Source organism: Lytechinus variegatus, chromosome 10 (genome assembly GCF_018143015.1).
Source record: "Lytechinus variegatus isolate NC3 chromosome 10, Lvar_3.0, whole genome shotgun sequence".
NCBI lineage: Eukaryota > Metazoa > Echinodermata > Echinoidea > Temnopleuroida > Toxopneustidae > Lytechinus > Lytechinus variegatus.
Window position 1 is genome coordinate 29465326 of NC_054749.1, and position 21123 is coordinate 29486448.

At 37.2% G+C, this 21123-nt stretch overlaps 1 protein-coding gene across 2 annotated transcripts in view; it reads right to left on the minus strand.

Moving 5' to 3' along the window:
• The window catches only part of LOC121422223, a 72351-nt gene that overhangs the window by 32899 nt on the left and 18329 nt on the right, over positions 1 to 21123 (minus strand). The window contains exons 1-16 of one of the 2 annotated variants that reach the window (XM_041617133.1): positions 17940 to 18081; positions 14578 to 15083; positions 13154 to 13322; positions 11662 to 11834; positions 10516 to 11164; positions 9147 to 9290; positions 8317 to 8508; positions 7676 to 7902; positions 6942 to 7089; positions 6530 to 6624; positions 5171 to 6085; positions 4224 to 4525; positions 3644 to 3825; positions 2702 to 2959; positions 1530 to 1687; positions 49 to 208 (exon numbers count right to left, since the gene is read on the minus strand). In XM_041617133.1, the coding sequence (XP_041473067.1) occupies positions 49 to 208; positions 1530 to 1687; positions 2702 to 2959; positions 3644 to 3825; positions 4224 to 4525; positions 5171 to 6085; positions 6530 to 6624; positions 6942 to 7089; positions 7676 to 7902; positions 8317 to 8508; positions 9147 to 9290; positions 10516 to 11164; positions 11662 to 11834; positions 13154 to 13322; positions 14578 to 14934 (4129 nt within the window). In that variant the 5' untranslated portion in view covers positions 14935 to 15083; positions 17940 to 18081. Of the gene's footprint in view, positions 1 to 48; positions 209 to 1529; positions 1688 to 2701; positions 2960 to 3643; positions 3826 to 4223; positions 4526 to 5170; positions 6086 to 6529; positions 6625 to 6941; positions 7090 to 7675; positions 7903 to 8316; positions 8509 to 9146; positions 9291 to 10515; positions 11165 to 11661; positions 11835 to 13153; positions 13323 to 14577; positions 15084 to 17939; positions 18082 to 21123 lie in introns of those variants that run through there. The other variant, XM_041617132.1, reaches the window with a different exon arrangement.

Here is a 21123-nt window from a genome sequence, read left to right on the forward strand (position 1 = left end):
CAAAGGAAAAACAATGGGAGAAATCTACTAGCAATCAAGCTCACTTACTTGTAACTGTTGCATCATAATTCAGTGCTGAAATGTCAATTCCAGTTCTTACTGTGACACTCACTAAGCTCCCTTCGGCTTCTAATTCACTGTATGAACTCAAAAGGTCTGTCACAGTATTCTCGTTAAGAATATTTTCTGCTTTCCGTCCAGGATCCACCTTGAGAATATTGAAGCATGTAATAGGTTCTGGTAAATATATTGATTTTCATTGTTTGAAGTCACTATCAGATCAAAATGAAAGATTATATCACAAAACATATGCTTTGTAAAAGGTCTGGGCCAGGATTCAATTTGATACGTAAGACAGAATTTTAAGTATTTTACTCAGTATTAGTGAGTATTTTGCTTACATGTACGTTTGGCCTGATAAAGTAAAATACTTAGATGTGATCTGAATACGAGATTAAACATTTTGCTTAGCCAAGTAAAATGCAAAGTAAAATACGAAATCAATCTGTCGATTGAATACTGGCCCTGTTCTGGACAGCGTTTCATGAAAGGACTTGCCGGCTGTTTTATCCAACAGCTACATGTACCACAGGAGTTGAGAATTCTCAGCCTCATTACAATCAAGGAAAAACATAAAGGGGGGGGAGGGGGGTGTTTCACAAAGATTTAAGTATGACTTAAGTCGCACTTAAATGCCAACACGTACATGATATGCAACGCGCGACCTTATTGATAGATACAAATTAGTGTGCGTCCTCATGACATGATCTGACCAATGAGGTCAAGCCTTTCATACCGTATGCAACTTATTTAAGTGCGGCTCTAAGTCATACTTAAATCTTTGTGAAACACCCCCCAGATCTGGCAACCTGTCAGACAACAACTGCTGATGAAACAATCCCCTCATAGCCCTTTTGGATTAGATGCAGATAGGGAGGACAAGAATACTTTGAATTATTTATAAGCTGCTTTTAGGAGGACTTGATCCGCAAGACAGCTCATCTTTGACTTCATGAACATGACTCTGAAAGTGTGCAGCTTCTGCGATTGAAGGTCACTCATTTTCTGTCCACAGTCTGTACTATATGCATACAATCCAATCGAAGTACTTATTTTGAACATTTTATCTATAGAGATAACAATAATCTAGACTACATGTATTTCCTCTCTACACTCGCAAAAAGTAATGCGGATTGTTTCTAAATTAATGGATGCAATTTTTTGCCTGATCCGCTACATTCTGATCATCATTCAATACGGTCTATTTGAGAATGAATCTATGAAATCCAACATTCATTACATACACTTACAATTTGTGAGAAAAAAAAGGTTCTAGAAAAATCTTGTCAATGCATATTTTTATTGTGGCACATGTATAAGGCTACTTCTACAGGCTTTAACAAGATGAAAATTTCAGAATACAATCTTTCCATTAAAGATTTCTGATATAAAATCACTAAAACTGGAAAACAAGAAACTGAACATTTCATTGTTCACTTTAATAGTCAACAATAAGAACAAGAACTTACATATACATTTCCTAGATCAACATCTGTGGCTGCTCCATAGCGATCTATGATAACGACGCTGATTCCTACGGTGTTGTTCGTTGAACCAACACCGAGTTGCACCAAGGCCTGCCCCGTGCTAACTACGATCTTTAGCTGGCGGCTATCACCATCAACAGCTGTATAAAGACATCAATAACATCACTTGTGGTGGATTAGAACAATGTATCAACCGTTGTATGCAATTTTTATCATACAATAGGAAGTGCTTTTTTTCACAGCTGATTTGTTTTTCTGTATTTTGTTGATTTTTTTCTCTTGTATAACAAAGGGCAAAAGACAATTATACATTTTCCAGAAGATATAGAAATCAATCAAGAATTGCATTGTAGATGATGCAACCAACAGAAACCTATGTTTCATAATACTATAAAACAAGATATACACAGATATACTTGATTACGATAAGGAACAAACTTAATGAATTCCCCCAAATAATACAACCCTATTAGGTATGATCAGAATTTGTATGTCGCTTTGTGTGAAACTAGTTTGAAATGATAATGACCCTGTCATTTATGACAATTCCTTGTAAATCTTGATATTACTAGATTTTGAGCAAGGTTTCGATAATAGTTACTATTGATGGCAGAGTTGTAATTCAATATACACTAACTTGCTGGTGTGTGGTGAAAATCTAATTTACATATTAAAATATAAGCAATTGTGTAGATGCCATTCGATATGAACCTACAAAATATGAATGATAAAGGTTACACACAGCAACATAATTTCTATTAACATTTCAAAACTATAAATTTGAAATAAATATCAGAAATGCTGGTATCCTACAGACTCACAGTTCCCTTTCAAAGTGACAAACATTTAGGTCCGTATTCTGAAGTCAGGTTTAAAGTTGTGGTTTAAGTATGGATAGCCAATTGTTACATAAATCAATAACAGTAAAGATATCATATTTCAGCTCATATGGCTCTCGAATCATTCATAATTGTCTAGGAAGTATAAATAGATGATTGTCTTCACCATCGATGAATCAGGAAAGAGCACAGTGAACATAAGAAACATACAACTTAATAAAAATTTTGACACTTTTGGCTTCCCATAATTTTACCGGAGTTAGACCATGGTCTAAGTTAAACCGACTTCAGAATATGGGCCTTAGAAAAGATTACCGAAGAATCTGTAAGCGAAAATGCCGTCTTCATCTTGCCAGTCAAAACAATTGATGTAAACAGAATCACCGAGCTCAATGGACCGAGAATCGACATCACACTGACCACCTTCCGGGGGTGTGTTCAACTTGGCTTCAATCTCTGTGATGCCAACTACTCCCCCAACATTGGTAGCAGCAAGCTGGATGACATAGTTCACTACCGATGACTGAAGCTTGAATGCCGAGTGCTCGATATAGACTGCATCGGTGGTTATACCTACATGTAAAACAATGGAAAATTTTAAATAGAAGTACATGACAAATACATTGGAAGAGATTCTATTTAAACATAACTTCAGAATGATACAGAGAGGTGGTAAAACAATTTGCAGGGAGAGGGTGGTGGTGGAAGAGGTCTAACAAAACACACATAAAATAATAAACCTTTTAACAAGATATATGTGTTTCCTAAGTTACCGCTATGAAGTCTGGAGGCAACAATCTGGAAAGATACAAGGCCCATACTAACATTATTAGTGTTATACTCTTATGCAATGGTTTTTCTTCCTAGAGTCATCATGAAGAAAATCAATACTGTAATGTTAGCTTTGGTCACTCATAAATGTAAAATGCAAAAATTGAATGGTACGTTCCATCACTGATTAAGCTTGATTTTAACTAAAACACTTTCATGGAGTATTAATTATAACAGAAATATTCAGTGAAAATTTCTTGGAAAACTAATTTTCTTTTGTGAGATAAGTATCATATAACTCCGCAATGAATTTCAATTAATTCATATTTGTATATTATCGTTTTCATAATTACTGAATGATAATGTAACCTTGAATTCCATACATTAAGAAGTATGGACTAAAATATCAATTTATTCTGGAGGTGAGACTAGGATTTCATAATGAGAATACCATCCACTGTCAGTTGTCCAAGTATATAACTTTACCTGTGGCTAAACCTTCCCAACCAGTTAAGGGCAGTACGTGAGTACCATTGTTAAAGAGCATATCCCATTGGTATGTCACATCATCACAATCAGCAGTACAATCTGATCTTAAGCGAAGGTCATCTGAAGGATTGATTTTAATCGCGTTAAAATCTGAGGTTGAGGGCGTTCCATCGGATAACCTAAAATTCAACATGAAATAGAATGATATTGTGAAATGTTGACAGGAAAAAGATGAAATAATTATCACCTTCGGGAATATTCCAAGTAGACTGCAAGAAACAAGCAACACATAAAACAGTCATCAAAATTGGATGAAAAATAAAACTTGCACGTTGGATAAATTTCATTATAGAGAATTTTTCCCCTTTAAAAAAAAATGTGCAGAAAAAATGCCTAACAAAATAAGTCAGAGCAATGATGAATAGATAATTCAACAGTCCACCCTATTTTTTTATTTTCTTTTAATTCTTGAAGCAGAAAATATGAAGACTTTTATTGTGATGAAAGTCAAAGTCAGGATTATACACTTGTAAGCACTATACACAAGGGTAGTCATTTTCATTATCCCAGTTTTTACCTTATGACAGGTTGAGGGGGATTCCCACTGACAATCTTCAGCTGAAACGAGACCTCACCGAAGACGGTTCCTTTCTCGATGACCACTGTCATATCATAGGTCATGTTATAGTTCATCAATCCAGTATCGAGATTGAGAATACTTTGATCATGATTCAGTCTCCCGGGCCCAGTACCGAAGCAGCCTCCATCAAGTCCTCCATCACTTGTGATTTCCACAGGTGTGTCGACTAGGTTCTTGTTTATGTCGAGTCGAAATTCTTCGTAGAAACGCTTGCAGTAGTACTTGAAAACAGTGATTCCCTATGTTTGTGAGTAGATGATAGACAGAAATTATGTGAAGCAATCATGGAGTTTTCACATTTTATGTCATTAAAGAAGATTAGAGTGAAGAGGTTCAATGCAAAGAATCACTATCAAGATGCCCTAAAATTCAAAATATGACAAAAAAGAGCAGTAACATTTTCACGCTTTTAACATTTCTATGTACTAGTATCAACCCATATATAAAGAATGAGACTTGTAAAAAAAATTAAAATGATTTTAATTATTTCTTTCTTTTTATTCAACCGCTGATGTGAGATTACCAGAGATTCAAATCAACGTGTAAATCTGCCGCTTTGAGAAAAGGAAAGAGAATGTGCATCTATTTTCTTTGCATGCAAAAATACTTGACAGGAGAAAGCTGTCACTTTGTGAGAAAAAAAAATAAACATTTTCACAAATCACAATAGCAATAAAGTAAAACATTAAATGGTCTGAAACGTTGTGAGGTTGGAAATAAAGGAAAAGGAAGTGAAAAAAATGCATACCTCTCAAAATTGGAAAAAATTATGATTTTGCTATCTTTTGCCAGTGTGTGAAACAAGGGAGGACAGGGTTCTAAGACATACAAGTCAATAAATCATTTGGTTTTATTGCTTAAATCAGAATTGTTTGATGACATACCTGGTCAGAGTCACGATCTATAGAAGGATCGTATGAATAGCGCCCAGGATCTAAAGTGAAGATCTGTCCATGACCAACCGTGGTTGACGACAGCTGTCCATCAACAACTCTGGCTTCAAGATTGAATGGCAAAACACGTATGTACTCCCGAGCACATGCCCTAAAGACAACACCATCTAGTTTACTACTATCCATGGCAACGCAGTATGTTATGCAGTAGTGCCCAGGTGGGTAGGTGTACGGATTCAGTTTGATGTCTGCAGTGTTAGCTTCACCGATATAGAACTGGTCAGTCGGTTCGAGCTCCGTAAGATTCACAGAGAGACCAGAGATAAGCTCACCATTGGTACTGTTGTATTCACTCACTGACCACGACTTGATGTTGTCATGTATTTTACAACGGATGTCGGTCTCAGTCTTCAGAGCTATAAAGTTGAAGGTCTCTACTAATCTCGGGTACGTCGCATATGGGTGTGCATCACTGAAGGATACAGCTGGCACGTTGCACTCGAGATACGTCACTGCAAAGGCTTCTTCAATGGAGATGTCGCTAACGAGATTGAACCCACGCACAGTGAATATAAAACTACCATTGTCTGAGTATGTATGTAGAAGATTGATGGTATTAGTAAGAGGGCCTATATAGTCTGCAAATGGCGACTTCCAGTGACCATCGCACACCGCTTCACCGTACATTATGGGTGTCTGGTGGTCGCCATAGTCAATGGCCAGACACGAGTTGTACCCGATCTGACCTATAGTGATGGAGAAGTTCTTGGGCTGGTTAGGAATGGTGATGTCTCCAGTTGTTACTTCTATTGAATGGATTGTCCTGAAAAGTTGGAATGTGGCAGTAATGAAGTACCGCTCGCTGACTGGGTTGCTAGCGGCAACGGTTACCGTGTGCTCTCCAGGCTGCAAAAAAGACATTTGAAACAAATAGAATCTTAGATGATTATCAGATAATCTGAGGGCATTACATCTTTTCATATGGAGCAGACAGCAGAGACAAATCAGTTCAGGAAAGTGTTACATTTAAGTAATCAGTTGTAACAATATAGAGTTACCCTTTAAACTAATATAGATTTTACTACTCCATGCAAAATAGGAATACACCAGGACTCATTGTGTTGTAAAACGACATCAATAAATACGAATCAGCTGCATAGTCTACAATAATTACCTATGAGAAAACTGTACATTATACTTGTCTATTATGATATTGTCTTCAAATCTTATGGGAAGAGGTTATTATTTTCCTATAATATTGACATACACTTTTAATAATACAGACGGAATAGTTAAATATTATAATGTCTAAATATCCCAAGAAATTAGTAACCGAGATTTCCTACATACCGTTGAATAATGGTGCACAAGAGTACTCTCAGTGGTATTCTCAGGCACAGAACCAGCATCACCAAAGTCAAGATATTCAAAAGTAATATTAGTTCCTGAAATTTTGAGAACAATTTGAAAACATCGGTCATGTTATTTTAACAAAATTTTACACAATATAACAAACAATTTCCCTGAATCGAAAGGTATAACTCAAGCAAAATGGTTTTGAGCAAATTCATTGAACCTAAGTTCTAATTCATCATTATCATTACTTATTCAGCCATAAAAAAAATCAAGGGTGCATGCATGCAAAAATAAAGAATTGACTATAAGACAGGTATAAACTACAAGTGATTAATAAACAAGACAAAAAGAATTAACCAAATCAACAGTTGGTAAGGAAATGCTTCTGAAATGAAACGCATCTCACCGGAGGAATACACAGGCTCAAATACTATGGGTCTCTCTAGTGGATAGTTGTTTCCATAATCTGCTATTGGCGAACCGTCAGGTGGTATTTCTGGTTGGTAGAGGACTTTCAGGTAGATGTCTGGGGATATCACACCATACAGCTCAACCTAGAGGTAAAACCAACATTACCACAACATAAAGAACATTGATGTGTGACCTCATCAATTTTTGCGTGTGTAAATTTCAGCATTTTCATGGCATATTTTGGTAGAGCATAAACCTCCACATTCCAAATTTGCATGAATCAGTTCATAAAAAGCCAAAGGTATGGCAAAATGAATACTTGATAGGCTCCATTTAAATCAAAGTAAATTGGCTGGTTCTAACATGCATCTGTTTGAAAACACGTCAATTTGCACTGGTTTCAATGAAGCTGTAGGTAGGTTTTCAAACGGTCATTTGTTTGGCCCCTGTGAACAGATTGCCACCCAATTTTGGTTGTGGACGTTTTCCATCACCCCAAGATAGGGCATCAAAGACAATAACATGCAAAAAAGAGGACTCTTTTGGAACTCGATGGCTCCGGAACTAAATAGTCTTCCTTTAAAAGCATATCTTATCATAATACATGCCAGTCTCCATGGCCCAAAGTCACAAAGAGATGTTTTAAATATATGGTTTAAACTTTGGTTTATGTGGGTGTCATACCTTTATGAGGTGTGTACACTACAAAAGGGTTATTACTGGTCATACCTTTTCAATGATCGTGATTGAAGAGACAAGATTCTCGATGGTCACTGTGACATAGAAGGTGCCCGGGAACTGGACCGGATTGATGTAACTCTCCTGATCTCCTTCGTTGTTTAAGGTCATGACATGGGTACTGTTGTCATAGTAACCACCACTGAAGGAGATGTTTGGGTCCGTGCCGTATGGTTTCCCATTTGATGCCAGGAGTTCTACTGTAATGTTGATGTAACCTATAAGAAAATGGATGTTAAATGAATTGATAATCAAATCTAGGTTTACCTACACAGCAAACCATACAGGTAAGCAGCTTCCAGAAAATCTACACTTAAAAGGCAAAAACAGCAGATAGTACTAATATGAACATTTGTAAAACACTGGTATCAACCATGCATAGGAGCTCATGGTGAAGTCAAGAAAGCAAATAGAAAGATAATAACGAGGAGTGAAAGTTACATGTGGAAATGTGTATTCTTATTAATGCTGGGAAAAAACCTTTCACCATTCAGAAAAACATTTTTATTTTGCTCACAACATGTATACTGTGACTTATCATTTATACATGGGTGGTCATATTCTTGTATTCGGACTGTTCTAACTTGTTTAAGATCGTCTTGAAAGCTGGGATCTACACATTTAACCCTTACCTTGTTCTGGACTGGGGTACGGATGGGAAGCGGGGGTGTCCGGCATGATTTTGTAATGTTCCTCGAGTACAGGATGTTGAATGTAGATGGTTTCAGATGTGCTCTCATTTCCATGGAGATTGGATGCAGTCACAGTTATAGTTATCTGGCCATTTGAGATATTGTAGAAGTGGCCAAATACAGGCAGAACAGCTTGATAAAAGAAAGACAATGAGACATGAGACATGAGAAAGAGAGTTCGGGTTAGAGGCAACTGAGCAAGAAAAACATGTATCCCAAGTCCACAGAATAGTTACAATTTTAAATAAATCTTGCCCTTGCATTGCTTGAATTGGCATAATTTTAGTCCTATACAAGCTGCAGGCATTACATTAAATGTGTTTTTAATTGAATTGAATTTAAACACTGCTCACGATGCAGCAACTTAATGTATGTTAATAGGGAATTAGTAAGCAAGTCTGTGATTGTATTTTGAAAGAAACAAACTACAATTAATATAAAACAGGAACAACTTGTTTTCTATAATTACTAAAAACAAGACAAGACAAAAGACTTTTAAGTATAAATACTGAAGAGATTCCTACAGAAAAATTCTTTAGACTGCTATGAAAAAAGCTAAAATCTTGGCTGATGAACATAAAGCATAACACTAAGCAGTTCTGTTATGATGTCATATCTATGATTTGATTTACCTATTTTCTTTTTAAAGCAAACATAATAATCAAACACAAAATGATATAAAATCAAGACAAATAAAGCGTTAACAAAATGTTAAATATCTCAGTTACACAACTGATAACATTCCCAAATAGAGATATTTGTTTTCTTACACGATCTATTTAACTGAAGTATTTCGCCATCTCCCCAGTCAATGTCCAAGTCTATGGGATCTCCCGAATCAACAGAAACTGTCAATGAAATATCAGCTTCGCTAGAGAAGTATGGCTGGTCTGGTGATACGGTTATCATCAAATCTACAATTAATCATCAGAAGAAAGAAAATGATAATTCAATTCAATTCAAATAAAACATTTATTTTCTTCCATTTTAGTACATTTTTCATAAACATAAATTCATACATAATCCGTTTGTTATAAAAAAAATAAATATGTACATATTGGGTTTAAGGAAGAAGGCGTATACCCTAAAAGCTTAGGCTTGTGACGGGATACGCCCGTAGACAAAAATACAATGGATAGATGTGCCTATGGATTAAATTATCTTCACTGTTGGAGATTAATGAAATATAAAAAAAAAACACATTAAAAGCACTTCTAAAATTTATCACTTTCCTTTGTGTACAGAACATTACATTTACTGGAAAGGGAGATAAGTTTTTAGATTAGAAATCCGAAAGTACCAAAGAGTAATATGCTTGAATCATAAATAATAAATACCAGTACCAAATAAATAATAAATCTTTTAATACATTCACGAATTAATTTCTCTTAATAGATAACAGCTCCATGATGTTGTTCCATGCTGCCATTTGAAAAACAAAAGGTATACCTGTTAAAGCATGTTTGACAAACACCAAATTAAACAAACAACAGTAGAATAACACAATACAGACTGTGAAAACAACAAGTTTATTAGTTTTGATTTAAAAAAAATTATGAAAAGTTATGCATTACTGAAAAAGAGGGTGATATTCCTGTGCATGTATTTGGAATTTCAGCAAAACATCAAACACTCTGAAAAAAAAAACAAGATCAAACATTTTTAATAATGACACCCACAATAGTACAATAATGTAATTTATGTATATTCAGATAACAAGAAAAAAATGTGTGTGACTTTAGTAAAAAATAATTCAATGAGCAAGGGCAAGTATGTTTGGCCCAAAAGACCCTTTGGAAAATAAAAGAAAAAAATCAAATAGTGGATTAAACCTTTGTAGAAGTTACAAAGCATCATCAGTTAAGTAATAATAAGCTCAGCAAATGTGATGATACTAATCAAAAACATGTTCATAGTACAATCAAATGAAAATCACATATAACACTTATTTTAATGATCCTAAAAACAAAATAATAAATCTAGAAACAAGCATTAAAATTGAAAGGCAAAACAACAGAGTAAGAGTATGAGTATATACAAATAACAGAAGGCTGGGGGAAAATAGATAGATAGTGGAGAGCAAACTGGAGAAAACTGTTCAGGTGAGTGTGAGATAACTTAAAACATTCTTTTACTTACTGCGAATAGGAATCTGCACCTCGACCACACTATCAGCTGTGACACCGACCGAATCCAGGGTGTTATTGACCCTTACTGAGATGGTGTTTGTCCCTACATCAGGGTACTCATGCTCCAGAACAATAGAGAGTGGATCAATAGCAGCCATTCGAATGTGGAATTGTTTTGCCTCAGCGGTAAGACCAGAGACAAACTCCATTCCTGCAGTGGGCGTTGACGATGTGAGACTGAAAGCCACTGCTCCATCACTTGTATCATATCTGACTTCGGCGGTCCCTGCATCAACAGCGAAACCCAAGACATCTCCGATTTCCGCAATGGCAGTTCTGTCTGCCACCGGAATCTCGAAGTAGTTGTAGCCTGTGGAGGTAGCTGTCTGGGTAATGACATGTCTGACCCTGTAGCTTGCACGCGAAGCATCGCCCGTTGATGTAACGTACCGATCTGGTTCTGCCTCGCAGACGGACTCGTCAGATTTTGATGCACAGCGGTGTTCAGATAAACAGAAGATATGCGTGGATGAATCGCAGGAGGCATGGTACAAGGGATTGGTGGGCATCAAGGTATCGTAGCCACAAGGAGATGATGAACACTGGTTGTCAATGAGACAGTATATCTCACCTGCACCGCTACAGAATGGTTCCAGGATCTAATACATTGTAGTAAAGAAACCAGTAATTTAAACATGCGAGAACTTTCAATATAAATTTCATTTTCATTACAAGCAATAACAATAAAGGATACAGAGGCTCTGTAACAAAAATCTGTGTCCCATCTTTCAAACATGAATTCTGTAAGCCATTGATTCCCCTCAAGCTCAACCATTTCATAGGCATAACAAAAACAATTGGCCATTCAGGGATAACTATCCTAATATACATTGAGTGGGATTCCTGGTAAAACAAGAGATACTTTGTACAATATTTCAACCCAATAAACAGGGGTGTAGGCAAGACCGGCCTCAAGGACATATTTTGCCGGCCTTGGCCTCGGTCCGAGTCACGTTTACAAAGTCTATGGGAGAATGTTTTCTCCAGCGGCCTCGTAACTCAGACGTACCGGCACTTACTACGTCCCTGCCAATAAATCTTAGATCATATACCATTGCAGAACAAATGACATCAATATCCACTTCATTGACCATACCAGAAAGTGAATTGTCCCAGTAGTTTCAACATTGACTTCGACCGATCGGATAGCCCCATTATCAAGGAATTCCTGGCCAGGTAAAATCCACACAGTATCAGATGCCACAGTATCATACTGAAGGGTTGACAAGGCATACTGGGAGACAGTCCCTATTGAGAAAATATTTGGTGCTGTTGGGAAAGGACAAAAAATGCAAAAACACAAATATGTCAGTGAAGAAATACATGTAAAGACTCAAGGAGGGGGAAGCGCTGAAAGATGCAAAATATGTGCATGGCCCAACAGACAAAACTGCTCTGCTGCAATATCCCAGATCCATATTACTACTAGTTAAAGGACAAGTCCACCCCAACAAAAACTTGATTTGAATAAAAAGAGAAAAATTCAGCAAGCATAACACTGAAAATTTCATCAAAATCGGATGTAAAATAAGAAAGTTATGGCAGTTTAAAGTTTCGCTTATTTTCAACAAATGAGAGAGTTGATGACATCACTCACTCACTATTTCTTTTGTATTTTATTATATGAAATATGAAATATTGTTATTTTCTCGTCATTGTCATGTGAATTGAAGTTTCATTCCCACCTGATCACGTGGAATTCCATTATTTTAACATTTTGTGCTTCAGGCAAGGAGGTCCTAATCGTCAAATTTGTAAAAATTGAAATATTGTATAATTCAAACAATAAAAAACAAAAGAAATACTGAGTGAGTGATATCATCGACTCTCTCATTTGGATGTAACTGGCTCGTTCATATAACTATTTTGTTGAAAATAGGCAAAACTTTAAAATGCCATAACTTTCTTGTTTTACATCCGATTTTGATGAAATTTTCAGCATTGTGCTTGTCTGATTTTTCTCTGTTGATTCAAATCAACATTTTTCTGAGGTGGACTTGACCTTTAATAGTGCATCCGTATAATTTGTAATTCAACATTTACTTGTAGCAATTTATATGACTATTAGCCTGTAGCTACTTCTGATTTGGGTTAATTCATAAACTCGAAGTAATCCTGGCGAAGTAATTTGTCACTGCAGAGGCACACACATACACCATGGGTTGATCACCTGAGAATGCGGATATTATGGACTGATGATTTGGTACAGAGGCACAATATTGAGGAAAATGACAATTTTCACAGAGGAAGGGTGTATGAATGTCATGGTCACTCATCATTCAGTTGAACCCTGGCTGGGTCACTGTGAGGTAATTTGTGTTGAGTTAACCAATAAGACAGACAAAATAAATGTTTGCATGATCTCATCTCTAAAATGCATCATACAGGTAATGATATTTTACATTCAACCCAAGACTAAATTCTCTGCTTTACATCCATGTCAATGCAATACAAGGGTAAATCAATGCATTTCCAGAAGTGGTTAGCATTGTGTCAAGTCAAGTAGAATATTGTTAGTAATGCAAATGAATGAATTATAACATTTCTATCTCCCTAATATATTGGATAGCAGATTTTTTAAAACTTACTCCCTATGTGATATGGACTTCCGATGTTTGTGGTCAGGGTCATATCAGAACCGTCTGTAACTGTAATCGAGCAGGAGAACAAAGTTGATGGTTCAACTACCTCCGGGCAATCCATACCGACATCAGTAATACCCATGTAGGTAGTGATCTGCGCACCTGCAAAGGCACTCTGTGCAAATAAACAGAACAGAAGAATGATGTCACTTCTGAAGCTTTTAAAATAGACTTCATCACTATGATGAAAGGGAATTTCACATGCTGATGCCCAGTATGAACACCACTCACACCAGAGTCTGTAACACAAAGGTTTGTAAGTAAGAATTGTAAGTATGGTAAAGCAGTTCTGATTGTTTCCTGGTCTTTTGGGGGAAAATGCTCATGTGACTATGATCCCCATTGGCCAAATTGCCATTTAAAGGTCAAGTCCACCTCAGAAAAATGTTGATTTGAATCAATAGAGCAAAATCAGATAAGCACAATGCTGAAAATTCCATCAAAATCGGATGTAAAATAAGAAAGTTATGACATTTCAAAGTTTTGCTTCTTTTTGACAAAATAGTTATATGAACGAGCCAGTTACATCCAAATGAGAGAGTTGATGATGTCACTCACTATTTCTTTTGTTTTTTATTGTCTGAATTATACAATATTTCAATTTTTACGAATTTGATTATTAGGACCTCTTTGCCTGAACCACAAAATGTTAAAATTATGGAATTCCACGTGTTCAGGGAGGAATTAAACTTCATTTCACATGACAACGACGAGAAAATCAAAATATTTCATATAATAAAATACTCAGGAAATAGTGAGTGAGTGATGTCATCAGTTCCTCATTTGCATACCGACCGAGATGTGCATATAACTGTTTTGTGAAATGAAGCAAAACTTTAAAATGTCTGATCTTTCTTTTTTTTATCCGATTTTGATGAAATTTTCAGTGTTATGTTTGTTGGATTTTTCTCTCTTTATTCAAATCAACATGTATGTTGGGGTGGACTTGTCCTTTAACAATTGATTGCAAACATTTGTATGACAGAGCCCAGGTTATGAAGTTATGAATTGTCCAATATTCTGTTGCTCAAATTGTGATACCGTTTCATACATCAGCAATGATCAGTGATTTCTGAAACTTTGCACATTTGATGTGATTGTAAGCCTTTATTGTTATCTAAATAAGTTCATATCAATTTGATTTTATGTGACATCAAAAATTATGAGGAGTCTTGTACATGTATCTGGACAGATTTTATTTCACTTTCTGTACTTGTATAATCCGGAAATCATTCAACTTTAAACTTGCCTTTTTTTGCAACTTGTCTGATGGTCAGAATCAAGAGCAAAGGCCATAAAAACAAGGATATTCAGATGATAGGCCCAATGATTTCAGCATTACAAAAACATCCATTGCAAAGAAAACTTACCGAATAGCTGTTCTGGGCTAAGATGCTAGCAACATATAGACCAGGAAGTGCATACACATGATTCTTCGTCTGAACTGCGTCGTCTGCCGTGGCTGGTGATCCATCACCATACTCAAATGACGTTGTCACTGCTTCTCCTGTGACATCAGGTTGAAGGGACTGAGGTTGACCAACAACAAAGACATCATTGGTGCTGTTGAGCTGCACTGCAGCCCGTGTCAGGGTGATACTGAGAACCGTGTCGCTTCCGGAACCACCACAAAACTGAGCGCTGTCACCACCGCAAGGGCGGTCACAGGTGCCAGTCTGGGCACCACCGGAGTAGGTATCGCTACTGCAGAGGCAATAGCGACCCATCGTCAGCGCAGCATACTGGTATTCAAGGGCGCCACAGGTATCTGCACAGGTCTTGTGGTCAATAGCATTCGGGTCATAGTCACCAGCTGACGTCACAAAGATGCGATTTTGGACATCCACCTTGTAGCATCCTTCAACGGTGAAATCCGCTGGAAAAGTAATCAGTTTAAAAAAATGTAATTTTGCTTAGATGGGCTTTGTCATACAAATTATCAGTGTATGGTCAAGTGTCCAAAACAGAATCAAAACATATTTCAATGACAAAATAACTTTTCTGGGACCCTTTGCAGAAAGAGAGATGTTAAAAAGCAATTCAGAAAATCATGCGCAGATACAAATGTGCCTATTTGATTGGTTTAAAATCCAAGTTACATTTGGTTTGTACAGGATGTGTTTGATTGCAACTCCACATGTATCAGCACCAGGCCCCTGGTAATCCACACAAAAACATGTGCATGCTTTACCGTGAACAGTCTCTATGGAATAATACAAGAGCAGTTCATGTCCACCTTTTTAGACTATTTTTTGCAGATCAGGGTCAAGATTGTATGCCCTGTTCAGGAGGCTTAGTGAAGCACATTCACGTAAATGTACACTCTGATCCTGTCATTTCTCCAAATGTGGATTTAAATTTAAAAAGTTAAACATTAAATGTGTGAGACTAAATAAGTTTTCACACCTACTGCATTGCAAAACATGAATATTGTAAAACAGTAAAAATCCCCCTTCCTTCTTATAGGCCCAACGTCTATCAACATTTGGCAATCAAATACCTAATGACCTAAAAAGCGTAGACACATATCAGCAACCAAGAAAAAATTACTTTTGTGATGCATTGGGCATACACAGACTTTGTTCAGAGGGTTTTTTTTTCCATCACAAGGTACTTTAAAGTTCAAAACTGATTATGGGAACAACTAAAAATTCAAACACCTTGTCCGCTGAAAGTATCTCATGAAGATATGAACCTACTATTTGTATGAAATATGATTATTTTGTTGATATTTATTGGGCCTACTCTCACTCCATCTCTGACTCCATCTTACTTTTCTCTCTCTTTCTTGGTCACTATATCAATCAACCTAAGATAGAGTGCCTGACTAACTTCTTGGCCAAATCGTGGTTTTGGGAACCACTCGTAGATTTGTGTACGCGCACTTGTGTACAAAGTGAATGGAGGTGGAAATAGGGAACCGTGCGTGTGACTGAATAAAGCGCTGCTGTATGAAGTGAACGGTGGTTCCCTATATCACGATAATGCCAACTTCTTAAACTTATCAATCATCCTGGCAATTTTTCACTCTGTATCCTAAATTCAAGATCAGAGGTCCTTGTATACATACAATCCTACATAGAGTTTTTCACATAACTATTTTGCTATTTGGGATTGAAAGTAAGGGAGCAGGGGGGTAAGAGATTATTAAGCAAACTGCGCAGTTTGCATGCTGTCACCAAGCAAAAGACAGTGAAATCAAGATTACGACGTAAACACGGTGTCAAGTTTTTCCCATCTTTCCATAACATTTTTCTCCTTTTTTGAATGAATTCTTGTTTAATAATGAAATCAATATTGTAGAAATGTCGGAAATGAAGTTGTATCCCATGGCCATGTACATGATTTAGGGCTAGATCATAGGGGAAAGTAGAAATCTCGGGGGCAAAAGTTTCAGGTTTTTTGGCAGTACACACAGATGTATGGGAAGCAATTCCGGCTCTGTAGAGAGTAAGCATGCGTTAAAAAAATTAATTTTACTCTCTAATAGCCTCCTGGCTATTTCTGACCAGCACCTCTACTTATTGTGTTACTGTTACTTAATTAAATTGTTAGTGTTATTGTTAACAAGTTCATGCGGTGTGTCTAACAAAGTAACATTAATTTAAAACTTAAAAAACACCCCTTTCTCACAATGCATTCTTTGTGGCACGCATGTGTATAGACCAAAAGCTTCAGTCTCTGTATTTTGGTTGTTCCGCTGAACTACGTTGGCTCCACTCACCATACATAGACTGAAGAGTTAGGGGCCCGTGGGCTACAAACAACGTATAGTGAACTAGCGTTATTTTTTTTTTGAGCGAAATTTCTAGTTTAATTATCAGGGAAATATAAATAACTTAAGTAATTGCATGCCTTGGACCGGAGTTATTGAAAAAAAATCCACTGGATGATTGATAAATCTGTCATCTAAGACATTTTCTCCTGACCTGACGGTTTTTCTTGCAAGTTGCCATCTTGAATGACGTCATTATCGTTAATGTCTCGATATATCGCGATTATAACTATTATCGTTTGTCTTCGTGTAGTGTATCGTATCGTATTATTGCCTTGGAGGTCTGCTGGTGGAATGCAATATCGATATCACATTCGTAAATTGTTGACGCCCCCTCCGTTCGTTTGTAAATATTTCATAATTTGGCTGCCTTATCGATTTAGCTGTACTTTTCCCAACTAAACATCGGTAAAGTATAATTTTCATGCATTTTCATCTATATCGTTTAAAGTATTTTAAAATTGAATAATTAAATATTTTTAATTTGTAGTTTACATATCCTTAGATTGTAACCTCGATGTTTTATATAACCCCAAACTTTGGACTCTGGTCGGACAAAAGTGCTGGTGTTATAACAAATGGGAGCCCACACGGACATTGTCTTTACCGTCGGTGAATGGGGATACAGTAAAATGTCAGAAATCGTTGAATAAATCCCCAGAAACGACGGTTATTCCTGTCTAGCATGTGTACAGAAAAACAATTTTTTGCCCCCCCCCCCGGGCTATTTTTCCCCGTGTTGCAAAAAATCATGTGTGTAGGGTATTTGGTTTGAACTTGTCAGATCACAGCACGGCGTCTCATTGGGCTTATTACCCACGTCCGCCGGTACCGCACGGGGGAAGTTCGGGGGGCTGGAGCTGTGCGATCGCGCTCCCAACAAGGAAATTTGTACGACTCTTAATCTTACTCTTTACACTTTAATACAGGTCTGAATTAAATGTCGCCTGAGCTTACCTAATTTATACACTGCTAGTACATAACTACATACGGATCCACATTTCCAGGTGCAAAGGAGGGGTTTAGTCCCGAAGAAACGAAGAACTGCTTGGGCTACATTTGGAATTCAAGGAGCGCGCCATGCTGAAACGTCACACAGCTATATATGAACCATATCGTAGGATGGGGGTGTCTGGAAAGCGAAGACCGAAGACCGAAGACCGGGGACACGTATCACACTCGTGTGAAAGCGTTTGTAGTTCACGCACGAAGCGTGTACAAAGCAGTGCAAAGTGTGTACAAAACACGTGCGCGGGTTAGAATGGACTTTGGACCTTGCCCCCTACACATGTTCTCCCATTGACATAACGCATGTCCCCGGTCTTCGATCTTCGTTTTCCAGACCTGTTGTTGGGTGTCTGGAAAACGAAGACAGAAGACCGGGGCCATCGCATCCGTCTAGCTAAAATAAACCATTATTATATTCAGATCAAATTCAGGAATATTCTGATATTGGATATGTAATGAATTATGATTGGTTAATGATTAATTGTATGGATATCGTAATGTGAATGATAATTGATTGAGCAATATATCGCGCTCAGCTCAGCTGGCATTAAAATTTTATACCATTGACATAACGCATGTCCCCGGTCTTCGATCTTCGTTTTCCAGACCTGTTGTTGGGTGTCTGGAAAACGAAGACAGAAGACCGGGGCCATCGCATCCGTGTAGCTAAAATAAACCATTATTATATTCAGATCAAATTCAGGAATATTCTGATATTGGATATGTAATGAATTATGATTGGTTAATGATTAATTGTATGGATATCGTAATGTGAATGATAATTGATTGAGCAATATATCGCGCTCAGCTCAGCTGGCATTAAAATTTTATACCATTGACATAACGCATGTCCCCGGTCTTCGATCTTCGTTTTCCAGACCTGTTGTTGGGTGTCTGGAAAACGAAGACAGAAGACCGGGGCCATCGCATCCGTGTAGCTAAAATAAACCATTATTATATTCAGATCAAATTCAGGAATATTCTGATATTGGATATGTAATGAATTATGATTGGTTAATGATTAATTGTATGGATATCGTAATGTGAATGATAATTGATTGAGCAATATATCGCGCTCAGCTCAGCTGGCATTAAAATTTTATACCATTGACATAACGCATGTCCCCGGTCTTCGATCTTCGTTTTCCAGACCTGTTGTTGGGTGTCTGGAAAACGAAGACAGAAGACCGGGGCCATCGCATCCGTGTAGCTAAAATAAACCATTATTATATTCAGATCAAATTCAGGAATATTCTGATATTGGATATGTAATGAATTATGATTGGTTAATGATTAATTGTATGGATATCGTAATGTGAATGATAATTGATTGAGCAATATATCGCGCTCAGCTCAGCTGGCATTAAAATTTTATACCATTGACATAACGCATGTCCCCGGTCTTCGATCTTCGTTTTCCAGACCTGTTGTTGGGTGTCTGGAAAACGAAGACAGAAGACCGGGGCCATCGCATCCGTCTAGCTAAAATAAACCATTATTATATTCAGATCAAATTCAGGAACATTCTGATATTGGATATGTAATGAATTATGATTGGTTGATAAGTAAATGATTAATTGTATGGATATCGTAATATGAGTGATAATTGATTGAGCAATATATCGCGCTCAGCTCAGCTGGCATTAAAATTTTATACCATTGACATAACGCATGTCCCCGGTCTTCGATCTTCGTTTTCCAGACCTGTTGTTGGGTGTCTGGAAAACGAAGACAGAAGACCGGGGCCATCGCATCCGTGTAGCTAAAATAAACCATTATTATATTCAGATCAAATTCAGGAATATTCTGATATTGGATATGTAATGAATTATGATTGGTTAATGATTAATTGTATGGATATCGTAATGTGAATGATAATTGATTGAGCAATATATCGCGCTCAGCTCAGCTGGCATTAAAATTTTATACCATTGACATAACGCATGTCCCCGGTCTTCGATCTTCGTTTTCCAGACCTGTTGTTGGGTGTCTGGAAAACGAAGACAGAAGACCGGGGCCATCGCATCCGTGTAGCTAAAATAAACCATTATTATATTCAGATCAAATTCAGGAATATTCTGATATTGGATATGTAATGAATTATGATTGGTTAATGATTAATTGTATGGATATCGTAATGTGAATGATAATTGATTGAGCAATATATCGCGCTCAGCTCAGCTGGCATTAAAATTTTATACCATTGACATAACGCATGTCCCCGGTCTTCGATCTTCGTTTTCCAGACCTGTTGTTGGGTGTCTGGAAAACGAAGACAGAAGACCGGGGCCATCGCATCCGTCTAGCTAAAATAAACCATTATTATATTCAGATCAAATTCAGGAATATTCTGATATTGGATATGTAATGAATTATGATTGGTTGATAAGTAAATGATTAATTGTATGGATATCGTAATATGAGTGATAATTGATTGAGCAATATATCGCGCTCAGCTCAGCTGGCATTAAAATTTTATACCATTGACATAACGCATGTCCCCGGTCTTCGATCTTCGTTTTCCAGACCTGTTGTTGGGTGTCTGGAAAACGAAGACAGAAGACCGGGGCCATCGCATCCGTGTAGCTAAAATAAACCATTATTATATTCAGATCAAATTCAGGAATATTCTGATATTGGATCAGTTATAATTGGCTGATAAGTTAATGATTAATTGTATGGATATCGTGATCATGGTGATGTGAATGATAATTGATTGAGCAATATATCGCGCTCAGCTGGCATTTGCAATTTTACTACCATTGACATAACACATGTCCCCGGTCTTCGATCTTCGTTTTCCAGACCTGTTGTTGGGTGTCTGGAAAACGAAGACAGAAGACCGGGGATCGCGTATAATTTTGTCTAGCTAAGATAGGCCTATAATATTCAGCACCAGTTCAAGAATATTTTGATCTTGGATACGTCATCTGCTATGATTGGCTGCGGATAAGTTATGCTTATTTGTGTGAATGGTTCTAGGAAAATTACCCCCCGGACAATTACCCCCGGACAACTACCCCGCGGACAATTACCCCCGAGGACAATTACCCCCGGACAATTACCCCCCGGACAATTACCCCCGGACAACTACCCCGCGGACAATTACCCCCGAGGACAATTACCCCCGGAC